This window comes from Magnolia sinica, chromosome 15, assembly GCF_029962835.1.
Source record: "Magnolia sinica isolate HGM2019 chromosome 15, MsV1, whole genome shotgun sequence".
Lineage (NCBI taxonomy): Eukaryota > Viridiplantae > Streptophyta > Magnoliopsida > Magnoliales > Magnoliaceae > Magnolia > Magnolia sinica.
This window is the reverse complement of record NC_080587.1, coordinates 44,828,862-44,846,753: the sequence shown is the minus strand read 5'-3', so window position 1 is coordinate 44,846,753 and position 17,892 is coordinate 44,828,862. Positions and strand designations below refer to the sequence as shown.

Here is a 17,892-nt window from a genome sequence, read left to right as displayed (position 1 = left end):
AAGATGCATGAGTCATATTATTCAGTTATACATCAATCCCGAGCATACCGCACACTCATGTGGGGCAACTCCGTCTCTTAGGAAGTTTCATAATCAATCTGCCCAATGGCATATGCTATAATCAATCACTCCTCATATCAAGCATACATATGATGCGCATTGGCATGAATTATGAAGTTGTACAAGCATATTCTACGATGATGATGTACTCTCCTCGTATCAAGGATGGGCCTAGATGGCCTACCCATATCAAGAATGGGCCTAAGAACAGGGAATGAGCTTTCTTACCCATCCCATCATGAAGTAAACTGAGCTTCTTAATGGGCCCAATAAGTATAAGGTGGGCCTAAGGGCTTTAGACAAGTCTACAAGGCATGGTAGTAGCACAATCCATAATGGGGGCCCAACGGTTTGGGTTAGCCCACTAAGGCTACATAGGTAATACTATAGGGGCCCAATAGATGAGAATAGGCCTAACAAAGGGCCCTAGGGAGGTTCACAACATGAACATTTAACCACCATTGTCCCCTAGAGAGCGGCCCATCAAGAAATCTAATTTATAACGGGGCCCATGGCCCAAATACTACTTGGAAAATAAATGGGCATCATTCACAACATATCACACATCATGGTGGGCCTCAAGAAACGGCCCAAGGCTTACACACATTAAGATGGGCTATATAAGGAGCAGCCCATGGCACAAAAAAAAACCATCATGGCCAAAGAAAACATCCAATATATGCATTATGGTGGGCCTCATGGGTAGCCCATATGCCCCAAAACAAATAGCTAAGGTATATCCAACATCCACCAATGTGGGCTTTATAAATCAGCCCAAGACTGGGCAAGTTGGATGGGTAGCGAAGATTCAATCACATACATCATATTGAGCTTACAATCAGCCCACAGGGCCCAACACAATGGGTTGACAGCACTAGCATATGGGAAAACACTAAGCCTGGACATCCAACCCATCTGGGCCTGCCTGGACGTCCAAAAATCTGGACAGTAAGGTCCTCATACAATCAGATGGTTAGTGAGTTGTACAAGGCATAAATGGGGCCCACAATCTCATAAAAACATAGGCATAGAGTGTATACAAAACACCCTCAATCTGGTGGGCCTCATAGCTTCAAATAGTCAACTATATGCAACAAATTCTGGGCCCTTGCTGGACATTTAGCTCACCCAACTTCCTGGGCCTACTGGGGTCCAGGAAATGCATTATCTGGGCAAAACAATTACTTTATGGTGGCCCATATATATCACAGTGGGCCCCACCAAATGGAAGCATGGACAGAACTCATTAAAACAGGGTGGGCCTACTGCTGGACTACAAGTCTAGCAACACCCTAACCAATCTGGGTGTTTATAGGGCCTGGACGGCTTGCCCAAATTATGCACATGGTGGGCCCCAACCCTGGACGTCCCCACCAGGGGTGGGCCATGTCCAGGTGGGCCACACAAAATGGAGGATGGCTGGATATAACACATCATCAAGGTGGCCACAAGGGAAAGAGATGGTCACCCCTCCCCCCCTGCCGGACGCTGGCCCAGCTGTGGTGTCCAAAGATGGATAGCCTGGATGGTCTACAAGTGGCTAAGGTGGGTCCCAGCAAGGTGGACTACAATGGAGGTAAGTTGGGGAACCATAAACACATACACCAGTAAATAAAAATCTTAGACATCAAGATGTTGAAATAAAATGTTGCTGGAAAATGCTGTTGTTCTTGATTTGTTCACCCTCTGAAGTGGGCCCAGGCTTGCCTAAACTGGGGGAAATGGGTGGATAGTATACACCCATGAATGTACAGCAAGGTGGGGTCCACATGAGTGGCCCAGCATCCCCAAAACCAAGATGGAGTTTGTGTTTTCCTGGCATGCAGGACTGCTAGACAGTCTAGAAATCTGGACTGTCCATGCCCCTTGGGCCTGATCCATGGGCGTTCCATCAGGGGTGGGGCATAGAAGGTCCATCATACATCAAGGTGGGGTCCACACATCATTGAACCACCCACAAACAGAGAGATAAACAAGCCAAAACACATAGATCTACCCCATCCAGATGGCCAGCAAATGGGCCTAGAAGAATGGGCAGTGAGGAGTTGCTGCACATCTCAGTCCACAAGATGGTTGGATAGGGGAAAATACATCAGATAATACATGGTATGGCCTACCTTAGTGGGCCCCACAGACCCCAAACCAGGCCTCTAGTATCATATTTCATTGCATGCCAAAATGGGTAGCAAGGTGGAGCGCCCAACGTCCAGATAATGGGTAGCAAGGACGTCCCACCTTGTTGGACAGTCTGGGCGTCCTGGACGCACCAGGTGAGCCACACCATCAAGGAAAAAGGAGAGGAAAGGAGAGAGAAAGAGAGAAGAAGAGAGGAAAATCGGCCATGGGAGGGGACTCTGCCATTATGAGCCCCTCCAAACAAATCCAACCTTACATCAAGATCAATACATGGGTCCCATGCATGCATGGGCCCTACATCTAAAATTCTAAGGTGGGGATGCCATGCCCACCAAGAAATCAAGGTCTAGATGACTCATCAAAGCCATGGATTTAAATAAAATATCATGATGGGGTCCATAGAGAATGGTCCCATCATGGCTCTTGCATGCAAAAAGGGTGGGCCATTGGCCACACCTAAGGGGTTAAGTAGGATCTCCACCATTGACTGGTGGGTCCTACATACCCCTAAGCAAGAAAATCAAAGATCTAAAGAACAAAATACAAGAACTACTCCTAAGAATGGCACCCACCTCAAATCTCTTCCTCCTTCCACCTTTAGGTTCTAGAGCTCCAAGAGAAATGTTTTAATGGTTGAGATAGGTTCTTGAGGGATGGATTTGGGGGAACTAAAGCTTGAAGTGGCTGGCCATGAAGGTTGCTTGGGACATCCAAGCTCTCTCTAGCAAGGGGAGAATGAAAAGGAAAGAGGGAGGGAGGGAGAGAGAGAGAGAGAGAGGTTAGGCTAGGAATGATTGCTCTTAGGAAGAGGTTAGCATGCTCTCATCATTGCAAGGCTAGCATGCTTGGAGGCTACTAGAGTAGGGTGATGTCACCCTTAGGGTGACATCATCCTAATGATGGGATTTCTAGGAAAAAGTGCTATCTGGAATGGCTAAGTCCCGCATCGTGCCCTCCACGGCCGGAATAAGAGCGGGGGTCACATCTCACAATCTAAGCGTCACATTGGCGCACGAAACGTGACGTTGGAACCGCGGCGACGATGTAGTCGCAATGGCATATGTATCGGGTTGAGCCGATTAGGGTTTACAGGATCCGACTTAGGGTCGCTCGCAGATGCTATCTACAAGTCACAGGTCACTGGAATTCGACGGGGTGGATCGCGGGATCCTAAGGAACGGAATGGTACCAGAACATAGGCCTGAAAATTCCCTTTCATTCCTCGTTTCCCTCTCTCCATAGTCAGCAGCTCATACAAAAAAAAATCCATATTTCAATGAATGCTTCAATCTTAGTCGTTCATCTAAAAACCCAAAAGCAAAAAACTCTAAGGTATTCCTTTCCCTCCCTTGTTTCTCTCTCTCTCCACGGTCGACAACCCATGTAAAAAATAAAAATAAAAAACCTATTTCCCCTCTTTTCTCTCTCTCCTCTCTCTCATTATCTCCATGAACCAAGGCTGAAGCCACCACATCCACCTCTCCATGCCCACAACCACCTACTCTAATATCTAAGATCAGAAAGGTTTCTTTCTCTTCTCACTTCTTCCTCTCCTCTCCTTTTTGTTCTTTTCTTTTTGTTTTATTTCTCAATATACTTATTCCTGGTGAGTTTTCTTCAACAGATTAAGGATTTCTCTCTTCAATTACATATATTTATCTACGATTTTTGTTTCGTAGAGAATTCATAAGTCCACAACCTGAAAAGCATTATATTATCTTCTATGAGTGCATGTTCTTCTCGATTCTAACATTTTTTTTTTTTTGTATTAGCTTACTCTGTTTTAGTGTTTCTGATTTGGTTTTTTTCATTTTATAATAATTATTATTTTTATAGAGAATATTGTTTTTTGTGCATAAAATTATTAATGAAGTTTTTTTTTTTCATTTGTTGTGCTTAACTTGAAAAATATAATGCATATTGTTCATTTACTCATTTTTGTGTTATTTCATTGATGATGCATTAGGACTGCAAGTAATTTGTTAAATCGCTATGTCTGAACCCAATTAACTTATTGATGAGAATATTGTTGAGGTGTCAAGCTAATGTAATTCTCCTAGATGATGAAAATTGACATCTAAAGTATGGAATGAGTTTGCTAAACATCGATCCCCAAGTGGTGAGGAAGTGACTATTTGCAATCATTGTAAGGGAAAGTTTGTGGGGAGTAGTAATAGTAGAACTAGCCATTTGAATAATCACTTGACAAAATGTCCGAAGAAAAAGCATATGGATATTTCTCAATAATTAATATCATTGAACAAGAATATATGCAAAAAGATATATTGTTTGAAGAACTTTAAGTTTGATCAATAACAAAGTTGTCTGGATCTTTGTCACATGATAATTAAGTATAAGTACCCATTTAACATGGTTTAACACTAGTATTTTAAAATATTCATGAATAATCTTCAACTATGTTTAAATTAGTTTCCCGCAACACAATTAGGGCCAATGTGATGCATGTTTACGAGCAAGAGAAAAAAAAAACTCCATGAATACTTCGATATGCTTTCTTCTAGAATTGGCCTTACTACTGACTTGTGGACATCAAACCAATAAAATATTAGGTATTATTGTATAACTTTGTATTTCATTGATAATGCATAGGAATTACAAAAGATGATTCTTGCTTTTATGGTAGTCAAAACTCTTCATGATACAAAGACTCTATGTAGAATTAATATGGATAGAGTTCTAGAATGGAATATCGGTAAAAAAAAATTATTCACCATCATTGTAGACAGTACTTCTACAAACAATGCATCTCATTGTTAAAAGTATGAAGACTTGTCTTTCTTATCGAGGTGCTCACATTATTTGGAGAGTTGTTTCATATCCATTGTTCTGTTTATATTCTTAATTTAATTGTATAAGATAGCTTACGGGAGATAGCATATGTGCTCTAAAAAATACGAGAAAGTGTAAAGTATATTAATTCATCACCATCAAGTTAGCAAAAGTTCCAATTTGCAGTGGCTCAAGTAAAATTACTAGGGAAAAAGAGTGTACCAATGGATGTTCCAACAAAGTGGAACTCCATATATCGCCTGCTTAAGGCTGCTTTAGACTTTAGAGAAGCATTTTCTCGATTGGAGTAAGTGATCGTGACTTTAAGGTAAACACGTTCAATGAAAAATGAGAGATAGAAAAAGTTATAAGTGTTTTAAGATTTTCTATGAAGCTATCAATAACTTTTCGGATTCCAAATATCCAACTGATAATATGCATTTTCCCAATGTTTGTGAAATTCATCTCAAATTAGTTGAATAGGAGAAAAGTATTAGCGATTATGTTAAATCAATGGCAAATAAAATGAAATTAAAGTTTGTTAAGTATTGGCATGAATCTAATTTGGTTTTGGTAGTAGCATTAGTTCTTGATCCTCAGTTTAAAATGAAGTTCATGGAGAACTACTACTATCAAATCTATGGTGTTAGTGTTTATTTCTACATAAGCAAAATTCAACATACAATGGTTGATCTTTTCTCAAGAGTATAAACTTGTTGACTTGAATAAATTAATAACAACTTTTTCAACCACTGGTGAAAACAGTTGTAATAACATATTTTCATTATCTACTGGTGTTTCTAATAATACTAAAGATAAATTTGTAGGATTTAATAAGTGGTATTCTCATGCACGTCCTAGCAATCAAGTTTTGTTTTTTTTTTTTATATACAAAAATCAAAATTAGATCAGTATTTGGAAGAGCCACTATTTCCTAATAACTAAGAGTTTAACATATTATGATGATGATGAATCAATAGTCCAAAGTTCCCAATACTTTCATGAATGGCCTGTGACATTTTGATGATTCCAATATCTACTATTGCATCAAATCAACATTTATTACCGGTAGTAGAGTGCTTGATAGGACCCTTGCTTACTTTTATAAGTTGTGGAGGCCTTATTATGTAGACATAATTGGCTGCAATATCTAAAAAAGAGTAAATAGATTTTAAATTCATTTAGTTTTAATTATTATTATTTTTCATACAAAGTTATCTAATTACCATTTTTATGTATGTGTTAGATGTTTCTTCTCCTACCATATGTAGGAGTAAGAGCACAAATTAGAATTTCCATGGTTAGTCTCTTCAACTTCGTAACAAAAAATACATATTATATTTTCTTAGAGTTGATATTTGATAGAGTTTCATGACTTTGTTTTCATTTTGTATTAGTTTAATTTTATATTGTTATTTTGACTTGATTGAGTTGATACTTGATAGATTTTCTTAAAATTTTAGATTAGTCTCGAGCTTGGCATGGGCAGATGCCAATCCATTGATCGGACTTGGATGGGTAGCTGGGAGATCCGATCCTACTCCGACCTATTGACAAATCTAACAGGATGGGTCTGAATCCACTATGCAAGTCCATTGAGGCAAGTCTAGATCTTAAGATGCCAATCCATTTATAATCGAATCGGTCTAAATCCACCCTGACCTAATCCTCTCTAACCCGTTGACATGCCTAAATTAGAGTACCCATCCAAATAATCCAAGTTGTGGGTTCCATTCTACATCCAAGTAAGAAGGTGTGGAGCCCACAGAGATGCCAGTGACAAATGCACTTCACCCACCATCCATCCATTTTGCAAGACCATGATTAGACATGATTCTAAACATCAAGCATATCTAAAACTCATGTGGGCCATACCACACAGAACAAAGGAGACTAAATACGGAGCATTGGAATCTTTACAGGATGATATTTGTGCCTATAGTTTATCTAAAGTGATAATAGCCATATGAACAGTTTGGATGGCACCCTGTTTGGGTGCGTGGATTTAGAACCCCCTGATTTGAAATCTTCATGTTGTGTTTGTCACTTGGATTTAGAATCTCCTATAATCCAAAAGTAGTTATGCATGATATATCTACATGGGGTTTGAATTTAATTACTAAATCAACTTTAATATTTCTAATTAGTATAAGTATATAATATTTGACATAATAGTTGTAACAAGCCCATTGAAATATATACTTTGCTCGAAAATAATGAAATTACAACTCTCGAATGGGCCACAGCACAAGATCACATCTGAGTGACTAACCATAATTTTTTACCATTGTTTTACATGGCAATGTTTGGACAACACATATCATCGCATCAACGTAATTATTGTGATGCAATTGATAATCTGATTGTTTTGGAATATCATTGATAGGCCATGTGCCTAATAAATTAATAGTCCTGTGACACACACACAACTTTTGGAAGGATTTTAGATGTAATCCAAGCTTTCACCTTGGATTTCAAACCCCATTTTTAAGGGATTTGAAACCACTAACTTCAAAATAATGAGGATGTTACGCTAACCATAGGTTTGTATGGTTAAGAAGCTGGCATGCTGAGCAATACCGTTCCACGAAGATGATGATGCCGAGCGACACCATTCCACAGATGGGGAGACTGCTCCACTATCAACTCCGGGAAGATGAGCGGCTCTGGGAACTCGTCAGATTCAAGAGGTTTGAAGAATACAGAGAATAATGCTCCTAATATGGCTGAAGTTGAAGCAGCAGGACATAACGAGAAGGTTTGACAGACTGTTCTGGGTCGGAAGTCTAGAACTGTGGGTCCCTCTGCCAGGAGTTGAGTAGCGTATCCTATCCTGTTCGTGAAAGGGTTTTCGAGGGGATGGTTTCCACTCAATATCGAATGGATATTTGGCCATGCGGGTGCAGTTATGGACGTGGTGATGCCTAGAGACCAGAATACTAAAGCTTATAGAGGTTTTTCGTTAGTTCGTATGTCGTCTGAAGCCGAGCTAGCTAGGGTCATGGATATGCTACACGGTTTTAAGTTCACGGGATGTCCATTGCTGGTTTAAAGGGCAAGATTCAGCCCAAATCTCATCCCTCCCTAGAAGCCTCCCCCTGCCACCACTAAGGTGTATCGTCCTAAGCCCATTATCCCCCCTACTTTCTCCTCTCCTCTTCCTACCACCTCGGCGCCTGCCTCTTTCAGGGAGGCTCTTCTAAACAATGCACCCACTCATCCCCACAGTATCTCCCCACTATCTGAAGCTATGCCTAGTCCTATTATCGACCCTGGCTCTCCTCCTCTTAAGGAGGATGTTCCCATTTTAGTTAATATGGTTAAATTTCAAAGGGATAGAGACAATCTAAAGGATACGATTATCATTCTATGTAAGGAAGGTGCCTCCATATCTTAGGTGAAAGACTGGATTGCTGAAACTACGGGCTTCTGGTAGGGCAACTACAAGATAAAACCGTTGGGTTATAATGAACTCTGGGTTAAGGTGTGTCCGAGAACAAATCCAGATATGCTGTTGATGGTAAGTCATCTACATTCTGGCAGTCCGGTGGCCAAAGTCATGAAGTGGGAAGACTTTTCCATCTTTAACATGGAAAATGTATGGTTCCAAGGATGGGGATTTCCGTTGGAATTGTGGTTCAATGAGTTTTTCATTTCTGTCGCTGCCTACCTGGGATCATTCTAGAATTGGACTCTAAGACGAAACTCGGGGAGGAGATCAGCGTCATCAGGGTGAGAGTTAGGAGGAAGAAGGGAGTTTTGCCCCCTTCATCCATTAAAGTGTTGGTTGACGATCGCTATCTGGACTTCCCGGTCATCAAAGAAGCACAGGATGACCCTGCTCCCTCGGTGGGTGATTTATGACGCATCAGAGAAGGGCCTCCACTGGCGCCGACGAAGAACCACCAGCTCACACTAGAAGAAGGTGTACAAGGTCGTTACTCCTGTGGAGCACCATCATGGAAGCTTGCCAGTCTATCTGACGTCTGCAATGGAGAGGATCGTACACTCGCTCTCCGGAAGACACGTGGTGTCTTACTGTCACTCGGCCGACTTCTCTTGTACCCACTCCATCTCGTCCATCCCCGTATACGTTAAGGACAAAGGATCCGCTGACGCGTGGAGTGATAGCTGACAAGTCAGCTTCGGAGAATGTGCAGGCAGCCGTTTATCTGGGAGAGTCTTCCGAATACATGCCGGTTACTGAATCACATCATCAATTGTCATCAGAAGAATTTAATGATCCGCCATGCTCTCCCTCCTCTTCACACTTTGTGGGACATGTGTCTCGTCCTGCTGCTCTCTCGAGCCCTGCATGAGGACGGGAGTCAGATACCCAGGCCCCTCTTTCCAATGTTAGATATCCGAGCGGGTCCTCTTTCCTGAGCCTGGATCTGATTCCAGACGCCTCATTATCAATTGTCCATCATCTGACAACCTCTATTTCATCTAACCCCACCCTACTCCCCACTATTCATGTATGCCCGAACTGACCCGATTCTCTCGCTCTCAGTTGGAAAACCCCCAACTTACTCCCATTTTCTCTTCTAATCCAAGTCCATCTTTCGATCCTGACGTTGACTCTGCTGGGAGAGATAGCCTTTCAGAGTTTCAATCTCGTCCATCCTCTTCATCCATCTCCTCCCCTCCATCGATTGTCGCGTCGGAGCTAGGCCCGATTACGTTATTTCAAGACAACCTCTCTACTGACGTTCTAATGGCAGAACCTCTGTTGATGACTGCCGACACTCAGGTTGAGCAAGATCCTTTGGAAAGGAATAGGGCCGATCTATTGGCAAAGATTCAGAACAAGAGATGGATAAGAGATGCCATTGGGAAGGTTGGGAGATCCCTCGGTCTGTCCTTCGAAGATCAGCTGGAAGACTATGTAGCTCTGTTTTAGTGTATTGAGAATAGAGAGAGACCCATTGAAAAGTGCAGATCTGCAAGAAAACATTTAGCTAAAATTTCCACTAGTCGCAAACTGCAGCGTCTGGAAGCCAGTCCTGGGTTTATTTCAGCTTCATCATTTAAACCCAGGAGACAAGGCAACTGGAGAAGTGTAGTTAGCCAATGAAGATAATTTCTTGGAATGTCAGAGGGGTTGGCTCCAAACATAAGAGGAGTTTGATTAAAGCTTCCATTACTAGGTGTAATCCGGATGTGGCGTGTCTTCAGGAGACTAAAGTTCCCAATTTCAAGGACAGTTTGTTGGCTACCTTTGTGGAGGGTGAATGATGCAAAGTGGGTCGCGTTAGATGTTGTCGGTTCTTCGAGGGGGATCCTTGTTGCCTAGAAATCGTCCAAGTGGGATCTCCTTTCCTCCTCTTGAGGCGTCTAGTCGGTGTCGGTTAAACTTCAAGTCCTCTCCTTTCCAATGTCTTTTATCTGTTGTTTATGGGCCTAATGGTGATTCAGTCAAGGCTGATTTCTGGGATGAGCTAACCCAGGTCAGACAATCCTTTATAGGTCCATCCTACGTGGTTGGAGACTTCAATATTATTTGATTTGCTGAAGATCATTCCAGAAAGAGAAGACCATCTTCTGTTATGCTTTAATTTTCAGAGTGGATTCAGCATCAACAGCTCATTGATTTACCTTTATTAGGAGCCAGATTCACCTGGTCTAATGGTCGGGTGGCTCCTATTCAAACTCGTCTAGACAGATTCCTCATTTCTCCCGAGTGGATCGAGGCCTTCCCTCATCTTCAGCAAATGGCATTGCCGAGGACCACGTCTGATCATTGTCCGATCCTCCTAACTGTGGAGGACGACAACTGGGGTCCGAAGCCTTTCAAGTTTAATTCCTCTTGGCTTCAATCAGCGGGTCTACGTCAAAAGATAGTTGAATGGTGGTCTAGCTTCAAGGTAGAAGGTTATGCGGGCCATAAGCTGCTCTACAAACTCAGACTTCTCAAGTCCAAGATCAAGAAATGGTGCCACCAGGTAGTTCAGAAGAGAGAGGCCAAAGTTAAAGCCCTTCTCTCCAACCTTTAGAGAATAGACTTAGAGTCTGAATCTGCCCCGCTTATGGTTGAATCCCTGTCCAGGCGAATTAGCATAATTCAGGACCTGTTGAACATAGCTCTTGAAGAAGAAGCCTCTTGGAGGATCAAATCCAGAATTAGATGGATTGCTGTTGGTGACAAAAATACACAGTTTTTTCATAATATGATTAAGATGCAGGCCCGGTCTAAGGCTATCCTCAACATTTCTGATAATGGGAACATAATTGAGGACAAAACGGAGATAGAAGGTATTGCCATCTCTCATTTCAAATAGCTCCTAACAGATGAAAATTGGATAAGGCCACCCCTAGATAATATTTCTTTTAACACTTTGGAGAGGCCAGATGCTGAGTTATTAGAGGCCTAATTCTCAGAAGATGAGGTGAAAGCTGCCGTTGATGCCTTAGGTGGGGACAAGTCTCCAGGGCCAGATGGGTTCCCGATGAGTTTCTATCAGATCTTTTAGGAGTCAATCCTCCATGATGTCCTGTCATTTGTTCAGGAATTTCATGCCAGAGGAACTCTCGAAAGGTCTTGGTGCTTCTTTCATTTCTCTTATTCCGAAGGTGGTAGGGGCCAACTCTTTTTCTCAATTCCGACCGATCAGTCTGATAGGGAGTCCATACAAAATCCTTGCGAAAATTTTATATGCGTGTCTCTCTAAGGTCATTGGAAGATTCATATCTACTAATCAGAATGCGTTTATAAAAAGCAGACAGATTCTGGATGGAGCCCTCATTGCTAATGAAGTTCTTCACTCTTGTGAGAAGTCTAAGTCGAAAGGGATTTTCTGCAAGTTGGATATTGCAAAGGCTTATGACCATGTCGATTGAGATTTTCTCCTGTACATGCGTTCTCGTATGGGCTTCGGGATCAGATGGAGAAGGTGGATTAAAGCTTGCATCAGTTCTGCTCACTTCTCTATTATCCTTAATGGATCTCCTAAGGGTTTCTTTAAAAGCTCGAGAGGGTTGCGCCAGGGGGACCCTCTCTCCCCCCTTCTTTTCCTAATTGTTGGTGAGGCGTTGTCTCAAATATTGATCAGAGGGCAGGCACAAGGCCTTCTTCGCGGAATGGCGATGCCTAGGTTGGCGGATCCCATTACCCATATTCAGTTTGCTGACAATACCCTTATCTTCTTTGAGTCATCGTCGGATTGCAAGCAGTTTCTAGTCTCAGGATCAACATGAGTAAATCGAAGATTCTAGGAGTTAATGTGCCCTCTCCAACGATTCAATCCTTTACAGTTACGCTCGGGTGTCAGGTTGATTCCTTCCCGACGTCTTTTGTTGGCCTTCCCCTTGCCGTATGACCCCCGCCGAAGTCTATGTGGGACAGAGTTATCAGCAAGTTTCACAAATACCTGGTGTCATAGAAATGTCGCTATTTATCGCTGGGCGGTCGTTTGACTTTGATCAAGTCAACTCTTTCTACCCTTCCCCTCTATTTTATGTCTCTATTCAAATGTCCAACCATGGTTCTAAAGGCGATTGAAAAAATAAGAAGGGATTTTCTTTGGTTTGGCAAGGAAAATCAGAGGAAGATTCATCTGTTGGAGTAGAATGAAGTGTGCAAATTGTTCAGGGAGGGAGGTGCTAATGTTAAAAATCTGAAAGTTATGAATTCCACATTGCTTGGGAAATGGGCTTGGAGATTTGCGACAGAGAAAGACGCGTTATGGGCCTCGATTGTTAAAGGGAAGTATGGCTCATCCCATGGTGGATGGTGGCTGAAAGATTCCTCCTATTATAAGGCTTCACACATATGGAGAGGAGTCCTTTCATTAAAAATCCGGTGAAGGAAAACTGCAGCTATGTCCTAGGAAATGGGTCCTCTATTCAGTTTCAGCAAAGATCTGTGGGTGGGGGAAAAGCCACTCAAATTTTAATTTCCTCAGATCTACCAGCTCTCCCCCGACAAAGATATCTGCATCAATAGATGTTATTCCATATCGTCGGTGCAAACTATCTGGGATATTAGATGCATCAGGAACTTGAATGATGAAGAAGTCAAGGAATTTACGGACCTTTGGGACTGCATTTCAAAGACTATGCCTCTCATTTCTCAGTCCGACAATATCGGGTGGTTTCTGGACAAATCGAGCTCTTTCTCCATGAAGTCCCTATACACTCTCATATATCCTACAGCGTATACTTATTGTGACGCCAATCCCTTCATCTGGAAATACCTGGTTCCTCCTAAATTCATTTCCTTCGGATGGCTCACGGGTTGTAATAGAATCCTTACGGTAGACAACCTGGCTAAGAGAGGCATGCAGATCGTAAATATCTGTTTGTGTTGTATGCGGGAGGCTGAATCTGTTAACCATCTGCTGGTTCATTATTATTTCTTTTCTCTAATTTGGACTAATCTTTGTCAGAGGTTTTCGATTTCTTGGTGCGCTCCTGAATCTGCCGCCAAGTTCCTATCCTCTTGGAATGGCCTTAAGTTTGGGAAGCTCAAATCCGTCATTTGGCGCATGACAATCCTTGCCATTTGGTGGGCTATTTGGACTGAAAGGAACGAGAGATGTTTCAATGATAACTCTTCCTCTGTTACGTCTGTGGGTTCTAGGGCGAAGAAGATGGTTATCGAATGGGCTGTTAATGTTCAGGATCTGAAAAAATATGATTTTAGCTTTTTAGGTAGCTAAGACCCTTCTGCTATCTCAGCAGTTTAGCCTCTTTTTCTTGTCTTTTGTATCTTTTCTCCTTTTTTAATGCATTTTTCAGTTTGCTGCCTTTAAAAAAAAAAAAAAATCCCCTCAAATTCCCTCAACGCGCCAATCAACCCCTAAAGTTAAACGGGAGATATTTTGGTTTCTACCATCTCTTTTAATGTGGCCCACTTGAGTTTTGAATCTACTGAGTTTTACAATTAGGACCTATTTTGGTCGAATTTGTCACTGACATCTCTGTGGACCCCACATAGTATACGACACATGGGACGGAGGCAATCCGCGTCTGTAAGAATATTTACAAACCACGCTGATGAAGCTGTTATGGGTGAGCAGGTTAGAAATACGAGGTCCTCTCAGACATCTGTGCACGTCACATGATCTGCCAGCACCAATCATGACTAAGGAGCTTCTTAATGACGAGAAAATATTATCTTGTTGTACTTTATTATACAACGCCGAGCTCGACACCGAGCTCTTCTATGGCCCCATCCATGTTCGAGCTAATGTTCAAATCTCCTGGAGAAGCCTCCAAGGCATGATCCCGTATAAGACGGAGCACGCTTTGTTCGAAAGACTTACAAGAGTCCCTACATGGTATGATAAGATGAAAAGGATGGGCATCCTCAATTTCGCTTATATTCTATTAAGAAAGCTCGATCTCAACGCTTGGATACAATATTCAGGGGCAGGTCGGCAAGTCAGTAACTTGAATGTTAAAGGCGAAGCTCGACCACAACACATCAGAAAGCCCAGGTCAGCCGCAACCTTTTGCTATATGTTTCTTCTAATCCTAACCAATCGGTGCTTTCTGAAGATCTTCATCGAGGATCACAAAAGATTACCTTGACACGTTCAGTATAAGACTACCTTTACAATACACACCTACCAAGTAGGAGAATTACCATTTACACCATCGCACCTCTCAGCTATAAATAAAGAGTAATTCTATAAAGAAAGGTATAGAAAAAATCACATCTAAAACTCTATGTTATATTACACCTAATTTGCCTGCCTAACTTTGGCTTCAGAGGGTTCCGGTCGCTAGTGTTACAGGGAGTATACCCGGATCTCTGCATAAACAGAGCATTCACAACCATTCAATTGACGGCAATCAAATGGTTAAAAGGAATACAATGAATGGTCTAATTCGAAGGGAAAAAACATAATCTTCCGAGTGCGATCTTTTATGGGGCGGCGATCTGGACAGTCCAGATTCCCGTACACCCATGCCATGCCAGGGCACGGTTGATCCGGGAAACGGATTGCCTGTGACCCGGGTACAATGATATACCCATCCCGGCCCTGTGTGGGATCCACAGACATATCAATGACAAATCAACTCCTTCCATATGTTTTGAAAGATGAAAATAGGACAGGATTCTAAAATCAGGCAGATCCAAAACTCAGGTGCCACGCATACGAAACAGTGGAAACAGAAACGAAACCTTCACGGAACTAAGCATGATGTTTATGTGCCATCCGAACCATTAATAAAGTTATTAACACTTTAGATAAAGTGTAGAAACAAATATCATCCTGATACAAAACTTCGGCCACCCCGGGTGTTCAATCCTCACTGTTTCGTGTGATACGGCATACATGAGTTTTGGATCAGACTAATTTTTAGAATCCCGTCCTATTGTGATCTTTCAAAACAAATGGCCGGAGTGGATTTGCCATGAACATCTCTACGGGTCCCACACAGCCCCGGCCAAAGAAATATCTGAGGGCGGGGTCACAGGCAATCCGATCCCGTTGATCCGTCACCAGCCTTTCGTAAAGGGTGTAAAACTAACTCAGTAACAAATCCCAAACATTGACAGGACAAGAGTAAAAGACAAAAACAGCAGAGATTCTACAGAAGTCACATGCTTCCCAGAGCGTAAAACAAAAACCATATATAATTTCTATACTCCTTAGTACCACCAAAACAGCAACACAACCACAGAAAGCAAACCAACGACAAAAGAAAAAGATAAATAAAGATAAAAAGAGAAAAAAGGACGTCTAGCGGTGTGGGCAGAAGGTAATGAAATAGCTACCACCACTACATGTCACAATACTAGTAGGATCATCATACGCATAAGAATACGCCCTAGGACAGGCCGTCTTGAATATCCTGGAATACGCCGTGGGCTTGCAGGACTGCGGATTCCCGTAGATCCCGGTACAGCAATACTTGGGGGAGTTAAACGCGAAGCACGCGCTCTTACACGCGACCACCCTATTATCTTTTCCCGACCGCACCTGAAGGCCCACCGGACACATCATATTCAGATCGCTCACACAACCCGCCGAGCTGCACTTTCCCTTCCCCCTATACGGCATCACCGATATGGCCAGATTGTAGCCGTCCACTAGGCTCACGTCGTAGAAATCTTGTGGGCCCAGTGTGATCTCAGCCAGCGTGGCAGGTGGGGTACCACCTAGGCCGTTGCAGTAGAGGGCCCCACCACAGTCGCCTGTGGCACAGTGGCCGCGGCCGGATGCGTCGAAGGCGCAGTCCTGGCGGCCCCAGATGCGGCCCGACCATGCTGCTGGCGCGTGCAGGGTGTAGGCTTGCTTGGGGAGGAGGCGGAAGCCGCCACGTGCGAGGATGGGCTTGCCTGCACCAGGCTGTATGCCAGGCCACACTGTGTGGGGACACTTATTGTAGAGTGTGAACGTCGTTGCCGATGCTGTGGATCAGATCATAGACATTGCAATGTTAAACTTAGATAAGAGAAAATGATGGATAAGATCCGGTGATCTGGACCGTTTATCTGTTGGGCTACACAATGGATGTGCAATGATTTAAAAATAACGTCGACGGGTCGAGTTTTAACGTTTCATTCTGTGGCCTGCAGTACCCCAACGGTGGGGCTAGGATCTTCCAATGTAGGAGATTTTCTGGAAATGTCCCACCCAAATCAATGGTGGGCCTCATTTGTATAAGCTGTGGAAGTCCGGGCATATACTCGGAGATCAAAGAGGGGGGATTTGCAGCACGTGCGCGAGATCCGTGTCGCTCAAAAGTCACTGGCCCGATAAATCAGGGTGGCTATACTCATCAGGTGGGCCACATTCCTATAAAAAAATGACCAAAGGGTTACATTCAACATACACGAGTGGCCCAACTGATAAGCTGCCGTGATTCCTCGGACGGGATGTCCATGGCGGTACCCATATCAAGAGCGCACAGGATCTCTCACACATTTGCTGCAAATGGCCTACACATTTCTCCTCTTTTGTTAAAGGAAATGAGAGAGAGAGAGAGAGAGAGAGAGAGAGAGAGAGAGGAACAACCTGAGGGCAGAAGGAGGGGGAGGAAAATGAAGAGAGATAGGATCTCCATCACTCTCCCAACAAAAGAAATTGTTTGCATGGAGTGAAGAGGAGAAAAAAAAGGGTCGTTTTTTCTTTTGTTTGTGTGTGAAGGGGAGCGGAGGTAAAGAGGGGTTATTTTCTCCTTTTAAAGAGGAACAGAGAGGGAAGAGGAAGATGAGAAAAATGATTGCTAGTCCGCGGGAGCACTGATGTAACCGTTCATCCAGTCTCTCACATAGCTTGCTTTCTCCTCGCCCGTGAAAATGAGTGACGCATGTGTAACAATGGACTCGCTTTTATGACGAGTTATTTGCATCCAATATCAGGCAAATAGGATCATCCGTTGGCCCACACTTTTCCGCGACTATGTTTAGTATGGTATTTTAAATGTACCGTTGGCCTGACAAGCAGCTTAGATAATGCACCCGTGTGAATCATCTCAACGTGTGAAGTGAAACAAAGTGCCCTCCAGCTGGATCAGCCCTCATTCGCCGTGTAAAAAATACACTTTCAACTTGGCGCCAATTGCATGTGCTCTGTGTGGGGCCCAATGCAACGCCCGTGGGATATTCATTCCCTTTCACCGGCTCAGGTGAGTTTACAATTCTAAAAATGAAGCATATTCAAGGACTCGGATTCGATAGTGATCCCTCACATTGCCTACCTCGGTAGGCTTATGAGCTGGAAAAGCTGTGTGATCACCGCCACGAAGTACTTGTTTTATCCAAGCCGTCCATCTTCATTTTTTTAAAGATCATTTTAGTACATGCAGTAAAAAATGACGCAGATACTCTGGTATGGGTAAAACTGGAATTGGATTAGTTAAGGAGAAGGGGTCAGCTTAGAAACTTATGCTAGTTGTGTGCTCGGCCCGTGCTAATCATGACCAAGGGGCTCCTCAATGGTCAGAAAG

At 43.0% G+C, this 17,892-nt stretch overlaps 1 protein-coding gene across 1 annotated transcript; it reads right to left on the bottom strand.

Annotated features, from left to right (window-relative positions):
- Positions 1-15,556: 15,556 nt before the first annotated feature.
- Positions 15,557-17,115, bottom strand: LOC131227518 (thaumatin-like protein). Its single transcript, XM_058223300.1, has 2 exons — positions 16,959-17,115; positions 15,557-16,351 (listed from the first exon to the last, which is right to left on the bottom strand). Exons 1-2 carry the CDS (start codon positions 17,035-17,037, stop codon positions 15,681-15,683), a joined length of 750 nt encoding a protein of 249 aa, XP_058079283.1. The 5' UTR covers positions 17,038-17,115; the 3' UTR covers positions 15,557-15,680.
- Between the last annotated feature and the right edge of the window lie 777 nt (positions 17,116-17,892).